Source organism: Chiloscyllium punctatum, chromosome 18, assembly GCF_047496795.1.
Source record: "Chiloscyllium punctatum isolate Juve2018m chromosome 18, sChiPun1.3, whole genome shotgun sequence".
Lineage (NCBI taxonomy): Eukaryota > Metazoa > Chordata > Chondrichthyes > Orectolobiformes > Hemiscylliidae > Chiloscyllium > Chiloscyllium punctatum.
The window spans coordinates 87,855,714-87,875,722 of NC_092756.1; the positions used below are offsets into that span (position 1 = coordinate 87,855,714).

Sequence of the window (20,009 nt, forward strand, 5' to 3'; positions counted from 1 at the left end):
GATTGGGAAGATATGTTCACACCTAGGTTTGCATGGAAATAGTGCGCAAATCCTCGAAGCCTTTCGAAGGAGATGATTGGAGATTCCATTATTTTCACCAACAACACCATTTTAATTTCACCCACCTCCCTCTCTGCTATACCCCTTCCCTCATTGTGTTATTGATGGTGGGTTGGGCCTATTACGTGTTCTTTTAATTGGTGACACAGGCAAGTTTTAAAGAAGTTACTGAGGAGATTTGGTTTCTTTCGGACATGGGTGTCATAGGCAAGGTCAAGAATTGTTGCTCATCCCTAATTGCCCTTGAACTGAGTGGTTCACTCGGTCATTTCAGAGGGCAGTTAAGAATCAACTATGTTGCTATGGGTCTGGAATCACATGTAGGCCAGACCAGGTAAGGACGACAGATTTCCTTCCCTAAAGGGCATTAACGAATCCAGATAGGTTTTTACAGAAATTGATGCTAGTTTCATGGCTAATAACACTGAGACTAGCTTTCAATTCCAGAGTTTATGACACTGAATGGACTTTATGAACCAACTTCAAGTTTGCCTTTGTGCGATGGTGGGATTTGAACCCCAGGTCACTAATCTAGGCCCCTGGACCATTTGTCCAGTGACATTGCTGCTGTGAGATCTGGTGGGAAAGGTTTGTGGAAGGAGTGTAGGCTGACTGGTATAAACGTCCCGCTGGGTGGTTAAAGAAACGATAAAGCAGAGCCAAGGTACCTCCTGCGGTACAGAGGTAGTGTTCCTATCCCAGGAGCAGGCGGTCTGGGTTCAAGTGATGCCTGACCTGGGTGTCTGTATTAGCATCTCTGAAGAGGTTGATTAGAAAAATAGGTTTGAAGAAAAGCAGACACAGCGGTAGAGGGGCTCCCTTCTGCTGCAGAGAGAATGTCTCTCACCCCTGAACCAGGAAGCCTAGGTTCAATTCCCACCTGCTGCAAGGTTGTGTAATAACAGATTGCTCAGAAAAATAGGTTAAAAATAAAGCAGATGTCATTGGTAGAAGGGGGTCCTCTTGTGGTGCAGAGGTGATGTGTCCCTACCCATGGACCTAGAGAACGGGTTCAAATCCCACCTGCTCCAGATAATATCTCTGAACAGATTAATTAGGGGAAAAAATGTAAGACTGAGTGGTTAATAAACTCTAACCACAAAATTGGATCGAGGTTTCCTGTCTCACTGAGTGGCCTGGTTCCAAATTGAATTTGGAATGTCAATGCATGAATTGACATTGGCCAAATGACAACACATCAAATTTGCTTAACTCTATGGAAATGCAGAGTATTCTGAGACTGTGAAAAGTGCTGTATAAATGTAAGTTCCTTCTTTCTGTGTGGTGATGAGACACCTGGCACTGGGGCCGATGGTAAAACCCATCAAATTCTTCTCCAACTGCTATTGGGTCTTTCAGACCAAGGAGGCATCATCCTAACTTCCAAGCAGTCAACCTTCCTAGCACCCTGAATAAAAAAGAAACCCAGGACATTCCAATGCACTTTACAGTCAACAAAGTAGTTTTGAAATGTAGTCAGATTATAGAGTCATCGAGATGTACAGCATGGAAACAGACCCTTCGGTTCAACACGTCCATGCCGACCAGATATCCCAACCCAATCTAGTCCCACCTGCCAGCACCCAGCCCATATCCCTTCAAACCCTTCCTATTCATATACCCATCCAGATGCCTTTTAAATGTTGGAATTGTACCAGTCTCCACCACTTCCTCTGGCAGCTCATTCTATACACGTACCACCCTCTGTGGTGAAAAAGTTGCCCCGCTGGTCCCTTTTATATCTTTCCCCTCTCACCCTAAACCTATGCCCTCTAGTTCTGGACACCTCCACCCCAGGGAAAAGACTTTGTCTATTTGTCTTGTAAGGAGGAAAACACATTAACCAAGTAGTACTCAGCAAGATCCCACAATCAGCAATGTAATAATGGTTGAAAGACCAATATTGACCAGGATGCTGGGCTGTTTGCTCTTTTTAGAAATAGTGCAACATAATTTTTTTTGTCTCCAGCTGGCTCAATACTTTTTTAAATGTTTGGACTGAAAGATAGCATCTCTGACGGTGCAGCACTCCCTTTGTACTTCACTGGGGGTTCAGCCCTAATGTTTGTGTTCAAGTCCTGTAGTCAGGGTGAAGGTCAAACACAAACAAAGTCAGAGAATTCCAAGGGCTCTGAGAAAGCACTTTGGAAAGCACTTTCGCAGTGTGAAAACCAACAGAGAAAACAAATGGGTAATTCAGAAACGCGGAATAATTTGAGGTATTTGCATCTACAATGCACTCATAATTAATGTCACTCCTCATCTCAGTTCAATTCTTCCTTTGTTTAGTGAAGTGCACTTACTTTAATTATGTGATTACAACGCTAATAATTCTTAATTTGTTACTTAGCAAAACCCAAACAGAGAAGGAAGAAGTGGGTGAAAAATCAGAAGCTCCACAGGCAGAGGTAGGCTGGCTGAAAGACTTAAATTAATGCAACACATTACCTGGCCAAAGTATGTTAATTATTCCATCTTTGACATAAAAGTAACTGTTTTGTTCCTCTGTCTCTTCCAATTTTTAACTCCTTCTCCTAGAGTTCTAGAGATCTATAGCATGGAAACAGGCCTTTCAGCCCAACTTGCCTATGCCATCCAATGGTCTTCTGACCAGTACTGGAGTTCAGTTCCACCATTGGTCCTTGGCTGAAGTGGTCAGTGTTTGTATGATGATCTATGGCTAGTTGACCGCAGTGTGCATCACAGCAGCTGTCAGCATAGCAAAGTCAGCAGTCGCACACACACATGTCAATTGAACAAATCGATACACTTGTAGACACACACATGTTTAGAGAAGGTCAATGAGAACACCAGAGCCTGCAAGTAAAGCTTCAACCCCTAGAGCATTCTGGGTAGGGATTCCATCACCTTTCCTTCATGGTCGCTGGGGAAACGTCCTGGAACTCCCTCCCCAACGACACCCTGGGTGTCTCTACACACGTGGACTGTAGATTTTTTATTCACTCCCAGGGTGTAGGCACCGCTGACTGGGCCAGCATTTACCACCTATCTCCAGTTGCCCTTGAGAAAGGAGTGGTGAGCTGCCTATTTTTGTGCAGGCAAACCCACAATGCTATTAGGAAGGGAATTCCAGTTTTATTGACCCAGCGGTAGAGAAGAAATGCTGATATATTTCCAAGTCAGGATGGAGAGAGACTTGGGGGGATCGTGAAGGGGGTGGGGTTGCCATGTGTCTGCTGCCCTTGTCCTTCTAGATGGAAGTGGTTGTGTGTTTGGAAAATGCAGGCTAAGGAGTTTGCATGAAGGGGGATGGTTCAAGAAGGCAGTTCACTATCAGGGAATAAGGTAATGAATGTGGAAAGGTTAATCTGAGTTTAGCTAAAGCTCTGCCAACTTTCAATACATAATACAGCAACTGGTTAGAATATCAAGACACTTCTAGACAGTGTGGTTGGAGACAAAGCATATCTTTTATCCTCCTTTTACCCTTAGTACAATGTAACACAATGGCTCACTGCTGCCTCACAGCTCCAGGGACCCACGTTCGATTCCAGCCTTAGGCAACTGTCTGTATGGAGTCTGCACATTCTCCCCATGTCTATGTGGGCTTCCTCTGGGTGCTCTGGTTTTGTCCCACAGTCCAGCAATCTGTGGGTTAGGTGGTTGGCCATGCTAAATTGCCAGTCATACCCAGAGACATGCAGACTCGGAGGATTAACTGTCAGATAGGGGTGGGATGCTGTTTGGAGGATTGGTGCAGACTCAATGGGCTGAATGGCCACTTTCTGTACTGTAGGGATTGTAAGGTGTAATAAATCTTATCTTGTCACCAAACATCAGAGAATCTGCCGAGAACTATTTGAGGTCCCTCTGTTAGGAATTGCCTCCCTAAGGGTATTGTGGGTCAACCCACAGCAGGTGGACTGCAGTGGTTCAAGAAGGCAGCTCACCCCCAACTTCTCAAGGGGGCAACTAGGGACAGGGACATGGGTGTCAAATGCTGGGCCCAGCCAGTGACACCCATGTCCCACAGATGAATAAATAACCCCACAAACTACTAAAAACCTTCTCAACAAGGAGGATTGGAGGCAGACTCCCAGAGCAACTCCAAATGTTTGGTAACCCAGGCCTTCTCATCATCACTAATAGTAATGACCAAACTCTCAAGGGCAATGGGGGATGTGCAACAACAAATACTGGGCTATTCCAGCAATACCCACATCCTGTGGAAGATCTTTTAAGAAATAACCCCCATGACTTTGGCTTCACTTTCTATCACTGCAACCTCTTTTGTTAAAATTGTAGAATCCCTATGGTGTGGAAGCAGGCCATTTGGCCCATCTAGTCCACACTGACACTACAAAGAGCATTCCACCCAGACTTTCCTGTGGCTGATCCACCTAACCTGCACAAGCCTGGACGCTATGGGCAATTTAGCATGGCAAATCCACCTAACCTGCACAGCCCTGGACACAGTGGGCATTTGAGTATCGCCAGTCCACCAAACCTGCACATCTTTGGACTGTGGGAGGAAACCAGAGCACACCTGCACAGCAAACCTGCAAACTCCACACAGGCAATCACCTGAGGGTGGAATCAAACCCAGGTCCCTGGCACTGCAAGGCAGCAGTGCTAACCACTGAGCCACCTTTTGTTCCTGCTATGTCATGATCAAATAACTGCCAAGAATGATCGTGGAAGTTGATATTTGCAACAATTTCCACTGGAAGTAAGCACAAGAATCAGTTGGTGAGGTGGAGTCGGTGGGGGAGTGGGGGGAGGTGGATGTTGGTGGAGGGGGTCACGAAATCTGCTGTTTTCTGACCTTTATCAGGATCTAAACAAGAGAAGAGTAGATGCAGGAATACTTATTACTTAATGAGCTGCAAAATAGATAAACAAGAAAGATTAGGTAATAATGAAAAGTGGATTTTGACTGCATAACACAAATGCATTACATCAAATTAAACATCTGACTAAGGCATTTTTAATTCTTAAAAGTTGCTCCAAAGTTTTGATAATGCGTTGCTTTTTGAATGGTGCACAAGGAACTTGCTGCTGTTCTGAAACAATCTGGAAAGTCAGCAAGCCTACTGTCTGGTAACACAATGCAGCATTGTACCCCTTGGAAAATCCTAGTGTCTGCTTGGACAGGGCTCAGCTGTTCTCCATAGCTGCTGCGTATTTAGCCAGTAATGGATGCACACGTGTAAACTCTCTTGCCAAATTGATGTTGTATAATGAAAGAAGAGGTTAAAGGTCAATCAAACAGCCGCTTGGCAATTGCTGAGGCACTCGGAGTCCACTCCGCGCTGTTAAGGCAACTTTAGTGCATTTGAATTTGAGCTGCTTCTTTCTTAAAGGGGTCCTGAAGTGTCTTTGCAGGCACTGTGATGCTGACATGGTGTCCAAAAGACTGCCGTGAAAACTCAACTCCTTGCCTTTGACTAGCACTCTTCGCTTCCGTACTTAGGGACGGCCACACCCTGTCAATAGGCAGAAAGCCAGGCCAGCACAGAGGTGGAAATCTCCTGCTGTTGGCTCTCCCCAGGCAGTCAGATATATGCTCCAGAACTGCCAACTCAAACCCCAATCTTTTCTGTTGTATGCTTTAAGGCTCCCCAGGAGAGCAAGTTTCTGGGTGTGACTGACTCTGTTACTCCATCTCGCTGATTGAACAAACATAACAACTGCACATTTTACAGTGGAAAGGTACTTGACAGAGGCGGAACCGGGCAAATTGCAGAAGGGGAAATTTCAAAGGCAAATCAAAACCTCAGCATTAAAGAAGGAATGTATTTTCTGTCTTTGCATCCTCAGAAACATTTTCCCAGTTGGAGTACTGCGTCCAATCCTGGTCACCCTGCTATAAGAAGGATATTTTAAATTGGAAAGAGTTCAGAAAAGATTTACCAGGATGTTGCTGGGGGTGGAGGGTTTGAGATTTAAGGAGAGGCTGGATGGGCTGGGACTTTTTCCACTGGAGTGTAGGAGGTTGAGAGGTGACCTTACAGTGTTTTATAAAACCATGAAGGGCAAAGATAATGTGAACAGCAAAGGTCTTTGGGGAGTTCAAAACTAGGGGCATATTTTGAAAGAGAGAGGAGAAAGATTTAAAACATACATGAGGGGCAACTTTTTCACGCAGAGGGTGGTATGTATGTGGAATTTATTTAAAAGACATTTGGATAAGTACATGAATAAGAAATGTTTGGAGGGATATGGGCCAAATGCAAGCAGGTGGGATTAGTTTAGTTTGGGAAACTTGGTCTGCATGGAGAGTATGGACTGAGGGGCCTGTTTCTGCGCTGGATGACTCAATGATTCTGTAAGTCGAAAAAACATAGGCTAAGGAAGGGAACTTCAATAGGTGGAGTTTAATTGAAGGCATGGGTGGAGCAAAGGAAGATGTGTAGTTAGAAAACTGGAACTGGAAGAGATTGCAGAAATTCAGAGAGCTAATCTTATCCATCTATCTATGATTGCTGCACCACAGTTGTCCCCCTGTAATTATCCCAATGCTAATTCTGTGTATTCATATCACACGTTGGTTTCAATTGTTGATGCCTGGTTTTTCTCACTCACCCCCTCCACCCACCCATCTCAGGCTCTGTACGATTTTACTGGGAACAGTGACTTGGAATTAACGTTCAAAACTGGTGACATTATCTACCTTCTGAAGAGGGTCAACAATGATTGGCTGGAGGTAAGTTGAAGTGAACTACTCAGTGTCTACTTTTGTGGGAAATGTAATATGCTCTTACATGCATTAATGTGGGATGATATTAAATTTGACAATTTCCACGTGCATATCTCTTAATTAAATAGTTTTAGGTGTCATAGACAAATAGATAGATAGATAGATAGATAGATAGATAGATAGATAGATAGATAGATAGATAGACAGATAGACAAACGGATGGATGGACAGACAGACATACAGACAGACAGATAGATACATAGATAGATAGACAGATAGACAAATAGACAGACAGATAGATAGATAGATAGATAGATAGATAGATAGACAGACAGATAGATCGATCGATCTATCGATGAACAGACAGATGTACAGTTAGAAAGAGAGATAGATAGACCGACAGAGAGATAGGCAGGTGTATAGATACAAACAAGTAGATATGTCTGTAAGTAGGTATACAATCAGACAGACAGATACAAATACATGTGCAGATCAATAGACAGATGTGTAGATAGACAGATATGAGACAGATAGATGATAGAATGTCAGATGAATAGGTATAGACAGATGGATAAACAGATAAATAAAAACACATACAGATAGATAGACAGAGACAGGGATTGTTATACAGTCAGAGGGCTAGATAGATGGATAGCCAGACAGACAGGTGGGCAAATGGAAGAAAAGGGCACAGTGACCTCATGATCATTATCCTCATCAGATAAATTTATAATGTTACACTAGTCAAGCCTCTAAGAGTCAGAGCTAAAGAATCCTGAGACAGTGATTGGTGCATTCAGATGATTGAGACTCCAACAAATGGCAAGTCCCTGTTGGTCCTGGACATAGTTTTTATTGGACTAAGAGATAGTAATCACAACACCAACAACTGCAGTACGAGTTCATTGCCATAGAAGTTCAGCACCAAATGCTTTCAGACCACATTGTTCATCATCAAGTGTTTTGATGCTGTAAGGATAGACAGTTTCCACTGATGGAATGATCAGTGGCTCGAGATTGGCAAAGGAACCGAAGGTCAGATGAGGAATATTTTTGCGCAGTAAGTTGTTGTGATCTGGAATGCACTGCCTGGAAGATTGGGGAAAGCGTTTCTAACATTAACTTTGTAAAGGAAGTTTGATAAATTCTTGCAAAGTAGGTTTTTGTGGGCCAGTGTTTCCAATTTTTCCCCACTATAACCCCTTTTTGAAACTTGAAAATTACCGGAACAAATTAGGTGAGAAGAGGAGAATATATAGGAATAGAGGAAGAGGAGTAGGCCATTCAGCCCCTCAAGCCTGTTTCACCATTCAGTGAGATCACGGCTGAGCTGTGGCCTAACTCCACATATCTGCCTTTGGCTCATATCCCTTAATACCTTTGCTTAACAAAAATGTATCTATCTCAGATTTAAAATAAACAACTGATCTAGAATCCACTGCCATTTGTAGAAGAGAGTTCCAAGCACCTACCGTCCTTTGTGTGGAGAAATGCTTCCTAACATCTCTCCTGAATGGCCTGGCCCTAATTCTCAGTTCACCAGTTTCCTCATTTCCCCTCCCCCCACCTCACCCCAGCTCCAACCTTCCAGCTCAGCACCACCCTCATGACCTGTCCTACCTGCCTATCTTCCTTTCCACCTATCCACTCCACCCTCCCCTCTGACCTATCACCTCTATCCCCACCTCCATTCACCCATTGTACTCTTTGCTACCTTCCCCCACCCTCCTCTCTGACCTATCACTTCCATCCCCACCCCCATTCACCTTTGCATTCTATGCTACTTTCTCCCCACCCCACCCCCCACCCCCCTCATTTATCTCTCCACCCTGCAGGCTTCCTGCCTCTATTCCTGATGAAGGGCTTTTGCCCGAAATGTCGATTTTTCTGCTCCTTGGATGCTGCCTGACCTGCTGTGCTTTTCAGACTCTGGCCCTAATTCTCAAGCAACGCTCTCATGTCCCAGAATCCCCAAACAATGGAAATAGTTTCTCTTTATCTTTCTTGTTAATATTTCCATCAGATCACGCCTTAACTTCTAAATTCTAGAGAAAACAGGCCTAATGTGTATAATCTTTTCTCATAACTTAACCCGTGAAGTCCAGGTATAGTTCTTTCAAATGTTGTACTCCCTCCAAGGCCAATGTAAGGTGAGGTTAGGTGTGGGTTTCCTCCAAGTACTCTAGTTTCCTCCTACAGTCCAAAAATGTGTAAGTTAGGTGGATTGGCCATGCTAACTTGTCCACAGTGTCCAGGGATGTACAGGCTAGGTGGGTTAGCCATGGCAAAGTGCAGGGTTATGGGGATAGGGTAAGGGCCGGTCTGAATCTGAGTAGAATGCTCTTTGGAGGGTTGGTGTAGACCTAATTGGCCAAACAGCCTCCTTCTACACTGGATTCTGTGATTCTTTTATGATTCTATACATGACAAAACAGCAACACTCGTTTCGACATGCATGGTGTAGTCCAAAGCTATGGATTGTGATATTAAAAGGCTTTGTCATTTTCCCATCATGTGACTGCACAGGAATCTATTTTGCTGTTATTCCTTGCCATTGGAGTGTTTTGGAAGGATTCATAAGTTGGTAATCATTCAGTCATGTAACAAAGGTAGCTCTCATGGTGATTGAGACCTGAATTTGGTGCTCCAGCTCAGAGGCAGGGCTGCTATCCCACTGTGCCATAGGAATAATGCCCTCGTGATCAGACTTCATAGAATCCCTACAGCATGGAAACAGGCCACTCGGCCCATCGAGTCCACAGCGACTCTCTGAAGATAATCCCCTCCCATCCTTGTAACCCTGCATTCCCCATGACTAACCCACCCAACCTGAACATCCCTGGACATTATGGACAATTTAGCATGGCCAATCAATCTAACCAACATGGTTTTTGGACTGTGGGTGGAAATCAGAAGAAACCCACAGGGAATGTGCAAACATCACGCAAACAGTTAACAGAGGCTAGACTCAAACCCAGGTCCCTGGCGCTGTGAGACTGCAGTGTTAACCACTGAGCCACCGTGCCACCCTAGTTGGGTTTTGTGTAGATAGAATGCTCTTTGTGTCTGTGTGTGTTTCTCAGGCATGGTTTTTCAGGGTTGCTCACTGTTGGTACTTGATAGTTTGCCTATGTGCTGAGCAGAGAAAGGTTAGCTTCAACCAGAAATTCTCGGGTTCAACTTTAGTTCAGTAGCTCTAAGTGCACATAGACTGGGAGCTCAGCAGAAAGTGGAGACATCAAAGTGCATTTCAATACTGTTAATGAGCAAAATTAACATAGGGTCGGCAGCAAGAAACCGCTGCAAACTCTAAGTGATGTTTTGATGAGCACTAATTGTACCCAAAGAGCAACTTCATTGACAAAATCCCACCTTTCATAAGCACCAGGTGTCCCAAGAGCTGTTGAATCTACTGAGCACTTTTGGAGTCAGTGTCACAATGTATTAACTGCATCAACCAATTTATGCACAGCAACCTCTGACAAACAGCAATGTGATAATGACCAGGTAATCTGGAGTTGGTTTTTTGTTTAAGTCATTAGTAGATAGATAAATATTGATCAGGCGATTGACTGGTAGGAACTGTCTGTTGCTCTTTGAACTGTATCTTGGGACTTTTACTTTCATCACTGGGGGCAGGGTGCTATTGATTAAAGGCTGGATAAGCTGGGACATTTTCCACTGGAGCATAAGAGATTGAGAGGTGACTTTATGGCGGTTTATAAAATCATGAGGGGTGTAGGTAAGGTGAATGACAAGGGTCTTTTCCCAAGGTGGGGTATTTTGAAACTGGGGAATATATTTAAGGTGAGAGGAGAAACGTTTAAAAAAGACATGAGGACCAACTTTTTTTTTTACATTTGGGGTCATTCGTGTGTGGAATGACTTTCCTGAGGAAGTTTTTAAAAATTTGTTCAGGGGTGTGCATCACTGGCTAAGCCATCATTTATTGCCCAGAGGGCAGTTGAGAGTCAACTACATTGCTGTGGGTCTGCTGTCACATGTAGGCCCAGACTGGCAGTTTCCTTCCCTAAAGGGCATTAGTAAACCAGATGGGGTTCATGATCATCATTAGATTCTTAACTCTAGAATTTGTTTGTTTAATTAAATTCAGATTCCACCATCTGCCATGGCAGGATTTGAAACTAGATCCCCAGAACATTATTTGGGTCTCTGGACTCACCGCCCAGTGATAATACCACTAAGTCATTGCCTTCCCTGGGGTGGATGTGGGTGCAGTTACACCATTTAAAAGACCTTGGGATAAATACATTAATAGGAAATGTTTGGGGGGATATGGGCCGAGTGCAGGTAGGTGGGACTAGTTGAGTTTGGGATTATGGTCGGCATGGATTGGTTGGAGCGAGGGGTCCGTTTCCATGCTGTATGACTCTATGACTCTAAAAGACAGATGCAGAGTGAAGGTCTGGTATGAGTCATTTCTGTTTTCTTGTGACATGTAATATGCAGTTGTCAGAAAGCAATGCAGTAGGAATGAAACTCTCTTAAATACCTGGTCTATCCCATAAGGTGCAGAGTTGTACCATGAACATTGGTAAAAGGTTTTCACAGACTTTACAAATCAAGACCTTACCTTTCATTCATACTTGGCGAGAATGCATAACTTATGGGATGTACAAATTGATGGATCTAATTGGGTAGTTTCTAAATAAACTATGTTATTGCAGGACAGAAATCTTGAACTTGCTGAGTGCTAGAGAAGTTGTCCATTTTCATTCCAGAATCCTGAGCAACTTCTATTGTACTTGAGTGACAGCCCCATGCACAGTAAAGGAAGAACAGTAAAACCTCACAGGAAGGAGGATACTGCAGCGTTGAGTTACTCTGGCTTTGATTACATGAGTCTGGTAACTGATCTTTGCTGCCAGTGCTTGATTAGTTAAGCTTGGATGTGGACTCAGAGAAACATAAAAGGATTGTTGAAGTTTATGTCACGAGTTGGAAGCCAGACCTAAAGCATGGAGCAGACATTTTAAAACACTTTAAACAGAATGTGTCGCGCATGTAGAAACTAGTGTTATCTCTGTATTAATCCCTGATGTACAACAGACCCACTCTAGCCAAGACCCAGGCCCCAGAGATTAAAAACAAAAGCAAAGTGGATGCTGCAAGAGATAACAAATTGCCTGTATTTATATAGCACCTTTAAAGCAACAAAATGTATCAACACATGTTACGGAGCACAATTTGACATTCAGTCTCGGATGGAGGTATCAGAACAGGTGATGAAAAGCCTGGCCAGGGAGGTAGGTTTGAAGGAGTGTGTTAAAAGAGAGAAGTGAAATGGAGAGGTTTAGGGAGGATGTTGTAGAGTTGACGCACTCAACAGCTTAAGGCAAGGCTGCAAATGATTAAAAGTACCCAGCAGGAAAAAGCAGTAAAACCAGGGTATGAGATTTCCTGCTTCAACTCATCCTGTCCACTGGAGAATGGAGCTCCAGTATGGCAGGTATATTCATTTCCAAGTATTACTGGTCTTCCCTCTGTGCAGTGATGGATAAGAGGCCAGATTTGGAGATATACAGAGATATTAAAGGGGTACATGGCCGGAAGAGACAAGAGAGATTAACAGGGGCAAGGCCATAGAGGGATTTGAACACAAAGATGAGAATTTAAAAACTGAGGGTGTTAATGGTTTGGGAATCAGTGTGTAGTTCAGCAATAACGAGTGAGCTGAACTGTATGTATCCAGAAGAAGAAGGCAGAATTTTGATGAACCCGAATCTTGCTCTGTTTTCCTACTGAGAAACTATACGAGGGGAATCCCACTACTTACAAACATCCAACTTATGAATGCTCAACTTATGAATGCAACATCATGCAGCGGTGTTACTTTAAAGATCCCACATACATCGTTTCCTGTACTTACAAACAGCTATTTCGTATTGTCTTACCAAAACAGAAAAGCCCTGGGAGCAGCTGTGGAAAGAAATCAGTTAACGTTTCGGCTTTGGTGACCCTGTCCGTTCTAGCAATTTCTGTTTTTGTTTCTGATTTACAGCATCTGCAGTTCTTCCAGTGTTTATTTTGTATTGTCTTACATTGTGTTCTGACCTGCGGACAATTCGACTTGCAAACAGACTCCCGAATGGAAACCGATTGCAAGTTGGGGACTCGCCTGTATCTGTAACTTCCCTATTCCTCTTTGTTAATTCCTCACCAAGTCTTTCCTTTCTTCATTTGGCTCTGGTTTGCCATTGCTCCAATGCCTTGTCCTTCAATCACCTTCGAAATCCCCACTTGTTTCAGAAGATTACAAAGGTATATTTTGACAAGCTGGTTGCATTTTATTGTAACCAGATGGTGCCCAGCTGTACTGAAAGAATGTGGCCAGCAGATGTGTTTCAGTGTAAGAACTGACATGGACAGGAGAAGGCTTTGTATTTGGCAAAGAAAAAATAATATATGGATTGTGTGTTCAAATAAGGTAACTCCCAGTTATAATAACAGGTTTATTGCACAGCTAAAGCCGACCCAACTATGTTACGGAAATAACAATCTACCATACCACAGAGTGATCTCCTTCCACTTAATAAGAGAGGGCTCAGCAAGCTGTTGAATGGCATCCACTAAGTATTTAAAGAACATGAAACAGAATATTAAGCAAATTTGAGCTGTACCTTATTTATGGACAATAACCCAAACTATTTTCCATAGGACGTTTCCATTTTAGCACTTGGAAATGAACACAACCCCCGGGTACCAATAAAAGCAAAACATCAATCATAGAATTATATCACATTCAGTACATTCTGAAAATGTATCTGTTTAAGTTAATGTCAAGTACTTGTTTGTGAAAGTGCTCATCGGTCCATTGTTCCATCTGCACCAGCTCCAACTCAGTGACCAGGTAGAGGTGGTTGGGTCTTGAGGTGATTGTTGTTGGATCTTGTTCCACAGCATCAAAGTGACAGGGTCAGGCTCATAAAGGCTGCAGAGGAACGGTGGAGGGAAAATTGATTTGGTTAGTTGATTCTGAATGGTTGGACAAGGGAGCTATTGCTGCCATGTTTTTGTTTAATCCACAAGAGACACAATGCCTGGAGATGTTCTTTTTGTCTACAGAGGAGAGGCCACTGTCTATGAATATATGGAGTTTCTAGCAAGCTTAAAGGAGCCACATTTTGAGTTGGATTCCTCACGGGAATCAGAGTTGACTTGCTGACCATTCACATTTTCTCAAGCAATATAAATTGTTGTTCCCTTCAAGATTTGACTTCTTTGCAATGCTATTCTGATGAAAAATGTTGTTTTTTTGTTTTAACCGAAGCTCAAATTCTACACAATCCAAGGACAATGTATGTTTTCTTTCTCCCAAGAACATTACATCATAAGAAATAAGGCCAGAGGCATTCAGCCTTTTCAAAATGCTGTACCATTTAATATGATTGTGGTCAATCCACCTTAACTTGGTCTTCCTAAATTTATCCCCATATTTCACAATTCCCTAATCCTTAGAAGGAAAAAGGTGGCGTTGTGGTAATATCACTGGGTTAGCAGTCCAGAAACCAAGGCTAACACAGCTGGGCCATGGGTTCAAATCCAACTCGAATCCAAATTCAGTTCAGATCTTTGGAATATAAAGCTAATTTCAGTAATGGTAGCCATAACAGCTGATGTAAAAACCCATCTGGTTCACTAATGCCCTTTATGGAGGGAAATCTGTCATCCTTAACCAGTCTGGCCTCCATGTGACTCTAGGTCCACACCAATGTATTTGACCCATAAACTGACTCAGGAATGGGCTAGCCATGATGTTCAAGGATGATTAGGAATGGGCAGTAAAGGCTGGCCGTGCTAGCCACACCCACATCACATGAAAGAATAAAAGAAAAAAACTTCTCTTAGATCCCAAACATCCGTGGATCCAGAGCTTACTTAAAGATTGAGCATTGACAGGTCTGTGGCACAGAACATTCCAAAGTTTCACAACCCTGCGTATTTAAAAATACTTCTTTATGTTGGGAAGATGTTTCATTGGTAGGAGAGACTAGGACCCGAGGACATAGACTTAGAGTAAAGGGAAGACCTTTGGAATGAAGATAAGGAGAAATGTCTTCAGCCATGAATTCATTGCCATTGAAGGCTGTGGAGGCCAGGTCATTGAGTATATTTAAGACTGAGATAGATAATTCTTGATTGTCAAGGGGATCAAGGATTATGGGGAGAAAGTGGGAGAATGGGGTTGAGAAATTTATCAGCCATGACTGAATGGCAGAGCAGACTCAATGGGCTGAATGGCCTAATTTCTGGTCCTGTGTCTTATGGTCTTATCTCAATCCAAAATGGCCGACCCCATATTTTGAGCTTGGGACTGGAACCATAGACGCCTCAGCAATTCTGTTTTCACCTGCTTTTCTCCATTCCTGTTTTCTTTAGCTTGTCCATTTATTTCTTCTTTTTCCCGCTTCCAAGCTGAAGTCCTTGTGTAATGGCTGTTCTCTTTGTTTGCCTGTCTGGTTCTTTTAATGTTTTTCTCCCATCTGCATTCTGAAATTAGGGCATGCTGAATAGCTACACTGGGATCTTCCCCCAGTGTTTTGTGAGGATTATTAAAGATTTATCGGAAGGAACTGACTCGAAAAGACGACTCACAGATGCTCACAAGTTCCGATGCATCTACCACGATATCCAGTGCTCTAAGATCAGGTATGTGGTTACGTGATGTTGGCGTAAGAAAATAAAACAACGAGTAGTAGATATTTCATTCTGTAAATTGTCTCAAAGAACATTGACAAGTAGCTTGGGTCATATAGAGTCGTAGACCTGCATTTTCAATACCAATATGATAATTTGAGTGGAAATTCCATGGTCTTCTGGCTCATCCATCTCCAACAATCCAAAAATAGAACACCCAAACTTCCAAATTGCTCACCTTGCACTCTGAGGCGCAGGGAGAAAGTGAGGACTGCAGATGCTGGAGATCAGGGTCAGAGTGTGGTGCTGGAAAAACACAGCAGGTCAGGCAACATCCGAGGAGCAGGGGGAGTCGATGTTTTGGGCATAAGCCCTGCTCCTCGGAAGCTGCCTGACCTGCTGTCCTTTTCCAGCACCAAACTCTCAACACTCTGAGGCACAGATATGGCATGAGGATGGGTCCACTGACCACTGCCATCCCGCCCCCCCCCCCTCCCCCCCACTAGAAGTAAATTGAAGGTAGTCACAATCAAGAGCCACAGAACACTCATGGAAAAGCCTGTCTTCATTCTTTAGGGCTTTATCCCAGTTTCATTAAAGAATGATAGTCTCACTCCTCATACGCACACCCACTCCTTAAGGCCCTTATCACCACCACACCACATCAATGCCAACCCATTCTCCCCACACACCCTAGTGAACCCTCACACCCTCCATGCCAATCCATACCTGTCTGCTCAGAATATATATTGTACAGACACAATGAACCCTCCAATAACTATGAACAGTTTTGGGAAAAGACAGTTATTCCTATAATCCAATAGAACTAATCAGCAAACAGTTGGGGAAGCGATGACTGAGAGGTATTATTGCTGGTCTGTTAATCCAAAGACCTGGATAGTGTCCTGGGGACAGAGTTTGAATCCTGTCAATGACGGATGGTGAAATTTAGTTCAAACAGAAAATTTGGAATTAAGAATCCAGTGATGACCATGAAGCCATTGTTAATTGTTGGAAAAGCCCATTTGGTTCACTAATGTGCTTTGGGGAGGAAAACTTCCATCCTTACCTGATCTAGACTACAAGTGACTCCAGACCCACAGCAATGTGGTTGACACTTAACTGCTCTCTGGGATGGGCAATAAATGCTGGCGTAGCCAGCGACACCCTCATCCTGTAAATGAATAAATAAAAACTGACCACAAAGTTGCAATAAAAACAGTGTTAACCACTTCATACCCCTTAATGAGTGTAAATAAATAATGAAACATTGACAAAAGTGATCACAGAGAAAAAATGTAAAGATGGTCAATCCAAACAAAGTCAACAGTTCTTTCCAGCTGTCCAAACAAATTCTCGTTTAAAAAATACTTTTTTTATGATGCTGGACTGTCACTAAGTAGTTCTGACTCTGCAAAAATCTAGGCCATGGAGTCATGAGGCCCCTTAATGCCATAGATGCTTTTATTAAGTAACCCAATTAGCTCCATTTTCCCACTTTATCCCCATGCTTCGTAACTCCTTTCCATCAAATGCCTTTGCAATTTTCTTTTGAAATCATTCACCATTTTCGTCGGCCTGTCGACATCAGATTCCAAATCGTTACCACTCGCTGTATAGAACGTCTCCAACTCCCTCATATTTCTTCCCCAAACCCTTACATCTATTCTCCCAGCACCTCTTCATCTTGCCTAAACCTATCAAGAATTTGTCCACCATGATCAAAACTCCCCTCAATCGTCTTTGCTGCAGGAAGGTTGATCCCAGGTCTTGGAATCTGATCTTGTTTGTAAAAATCCCTCCTCCCGAAATCCTTCTGGTGATCAGAGCCATTTCTTCACACTTGAAATGCCTCGAATGAGCTGTCACTTTATTATCGAAGGCAAAGGCAGGTGGTTTCCAACAACCTTTTAACTGCAGTTTAAAAGCTGCAATTCTTGTTGACCTTTGCAGCAGGGTGGCTCAGTGGTTAGCACTGTCGCTTCATAGCGCCAGGGACCTGGGTCTGATTCTAGCCTCGGGCGACTGCCTGTGTGGGTTTCCTCTGGGTGCTCCAGTTTCCTGTCACAATCCAAAGATGTGTAGGTTACGTGAACTGGCCATGCTAAATTTCCCATAGTGTTCAGAGATGTGTAGGTTAGGTGAACTGGTTCTGCTAAATTGCCCATATAGTGTTCAGAAGTGTAGTTTAGGTGCATTAATCAGGGGTAAATATAGGATGATTCGGAGATGCCGGTGTTGGACTGGGGTGAACAAAGTTAAAATCACACAACACCAGGTTATAGTCCAATAGGTTTGATTGGAAGCACATTAGCTTTTGGAGCGATGCTCCTTCATCAGGTCCTCCGAAAGCTAGTGTGCTTCCAATTAAACCTGTTGGACTATAACCTGGTGTCGTGTGATTTTTAACTAAATATAGGATAATAGTGTAGGGGGATGGGTGTAGGTGGGTTACTCTTCGGAGGGTCTGTGTGTACTTGCTGGCCCAAAGGGTCTGTATCCATACTGCAGGAATTCTATTATAATATTCCAGGGCCTGCACTGATTTCAAAGGACTCCAGCCGTAAGTCACATGTTATCTGGACTGATGTGGTATGAAGCTGCATTTTAAAGACCAGGAAGTCTGTGGTAAATTATTTGATCCTAGCGATGGTAGGAATGAGAGAAGTTAACTTTGATGTTTGTATCCATGTCCTCCCCTCCCCTTGATAATGAGGGCAGACAGTGTGATTGGGCCAGTAATCCAGAACTGAAAAATGTGTTGCTGGAAAAGCGCAGCATCCAAGGAGCAGGAGAATCAACGTTTCGGGCATAAGCCCTTCTTCAGGAATGAGGAGGGTGTGCCAAACAGGCTAAGATAAAAGGTAGGGAGGAGGGACTTGGGGGAGTGGCATTGGGAATGCGATAGGTGGAAGGGGGTTAAGGTGAGGGTGATAGGCTGGAGAGGGAGTGGGGGCGGAGAGGTCGGGAAGAAGATTGTAGGTCAAGTAGGCGGTGCTGAGTCCGAGGGTTGGGGACTGAGATAAGGTGGGGGGAGGGGAAATGAGGAAGCTGGAGAAATCTGCATTCATCCCTTGTGGTTGGAGGGTTCCTAGGCAGAAGATGAGGCGCTCTTCCTCCAGGCGTTGTGTTGCCATGGTCTGGCGATGGAGGAGGCCAAGGATCTGCATGTCCTTGGCAGAGTGGGAGGGGGAGTTAAAGTGTTCAGCCACGGGGCGGTTGGGTTAATTGGTGCAGGTGTCCCAGAGGTGTTCTCTGAAACATTCCACAAGTAGGCGGCCTGTCTCCCCAATGTAGAAGAGGCCACATCGGGTGGAGCGGATGCAGTAAATGATGTGTGTGGAGGTGCAGGTGAATTTGTGGCGGATATGGAGGGATCCCTTGGGGCCTTGGAGGGAAGTGAGGGGGGAGGTGTGGGCGCAAGTTTTGCATTTCTTGCGGTTGCAGGGGAAGGTGCCGGAATTGGAGGTTGGGTTGGTGGGGGGGGGGTGGACCTGGGAGTCGCAGAGGGAGTGGTATTTCCGGAACGCTGATAGGGGAGGGGAGGGAAATATATCCTTGGTGGTGGAGTCTGTTTGAAGGTGGCAGAAATGACAAAGGATGATACGATGTATCTGGAGATTGGTGGGGTGGTACGTGAGGACCAGTGGGGTTCTGTCCTGGTGGCGATTGGAGGGGTGGGGTTCAAGGGCGGAGGAGCGGGAAGTGGAGGAGATGTAGTGGAGAGCATCGTCAACCACGTCTGAGGGGAAATTGCGGTCTTTGAAGAAGGAGGCCATCTGGGTTGCTCGGTATTGGAATTGGTCCTCCTGGGAGCATGCGGTGGAGGCGAAGGAATTGGGAATATGAGATGGCGTTTTTACAGGGGGCAGGGTGGGAGGAGGTGTAGTTTAGGTAGCTGTGGGAGTCGGTCGGTTTATAGTAAACATCCGCGTTGAGTCGGTCGCCCGAGAAAGAAATGGAGAGGTCTAGGAAGGGGAGGGAGGAGTCTGAGACGGTCCAGATAAATTTGAGTTCGGGGTGGAAGGTGTTAGTAAAGTGGATGAACTGTTCAACCTCCTCGTGGGAGCACGAGGTAGTGCCAATACAATCATCGATATAGCGGAGGAAAAGGTGGGGGGTGATGCCAGTGTAGCTGCGGAAGATGGACTGTTCCACATATCTGACGAAGAGGCAGGCATAGCTGGGGCCCTGCGGGTGCCCATGGCTACTCTTTTGGTTTGGAGGAAGTGGGAGGATTGGAAAGAGAAGTTGTTCAGAGTGGAAGACCAGTTCAGTCAGTCGAAGGAGGGTGTCAGTGGAAGGGTACTGGTTGGTTCAGCGGGAAAGGAAGAAGCGGAGGGCTTTGAGGCCTTCGTGATGGGGGATGGAGGTGTGTAGGGACTGGATGTCCATGGTGAAGATAAGGCGTTGGGGATCGGGGAAGCGAAAATCATGGAGAAGGTGGAGGGCGTGGATGCTGTCCCGAACGTAGGTGGGGAGTTCTTGGACTAAGGGGGACAGGACCGTGTCGAGGTATGCAGAGATGAGTTCGGTGGGGCAGGAGCAGGCTGAGACAATGGGTCAGCCAGGGCCAGTCAGGTTTGTGGATTTTGGGCAGGAGGTAGAAACGGGCGGTGCGGGGTTGTGG

General features: G+C 44.4%; 1 protein-coding gene across 1 annotated transcript in view; it reads left to right on the plus strand.

The window, feature by feature from the left end:
* Positions 1–20,009, plus strand: part of ncf4 (neutrophil cytosolic factor 4) — an 80,305-nt gene that overhangs the window by 41,508 nt on the left and 18,788 nt on the right. The window contains exons 6-8 of the mRNA XM_072588667.1: positions 2,411–2,468; positions 6,629–6,727; positions 15,243–15,391. Of these exons, the coding sequence (XP_072444768.1) occupies positions 2,411–2,468; positions 6,629–6,727; positions 15,243–15,391 (306 nt within the window). The remainder of the gene's footprint in view (positions 1–2,410; positions 2,469–6,628; positions 6,728–15,242; positions 15,392–20,009) is intronic.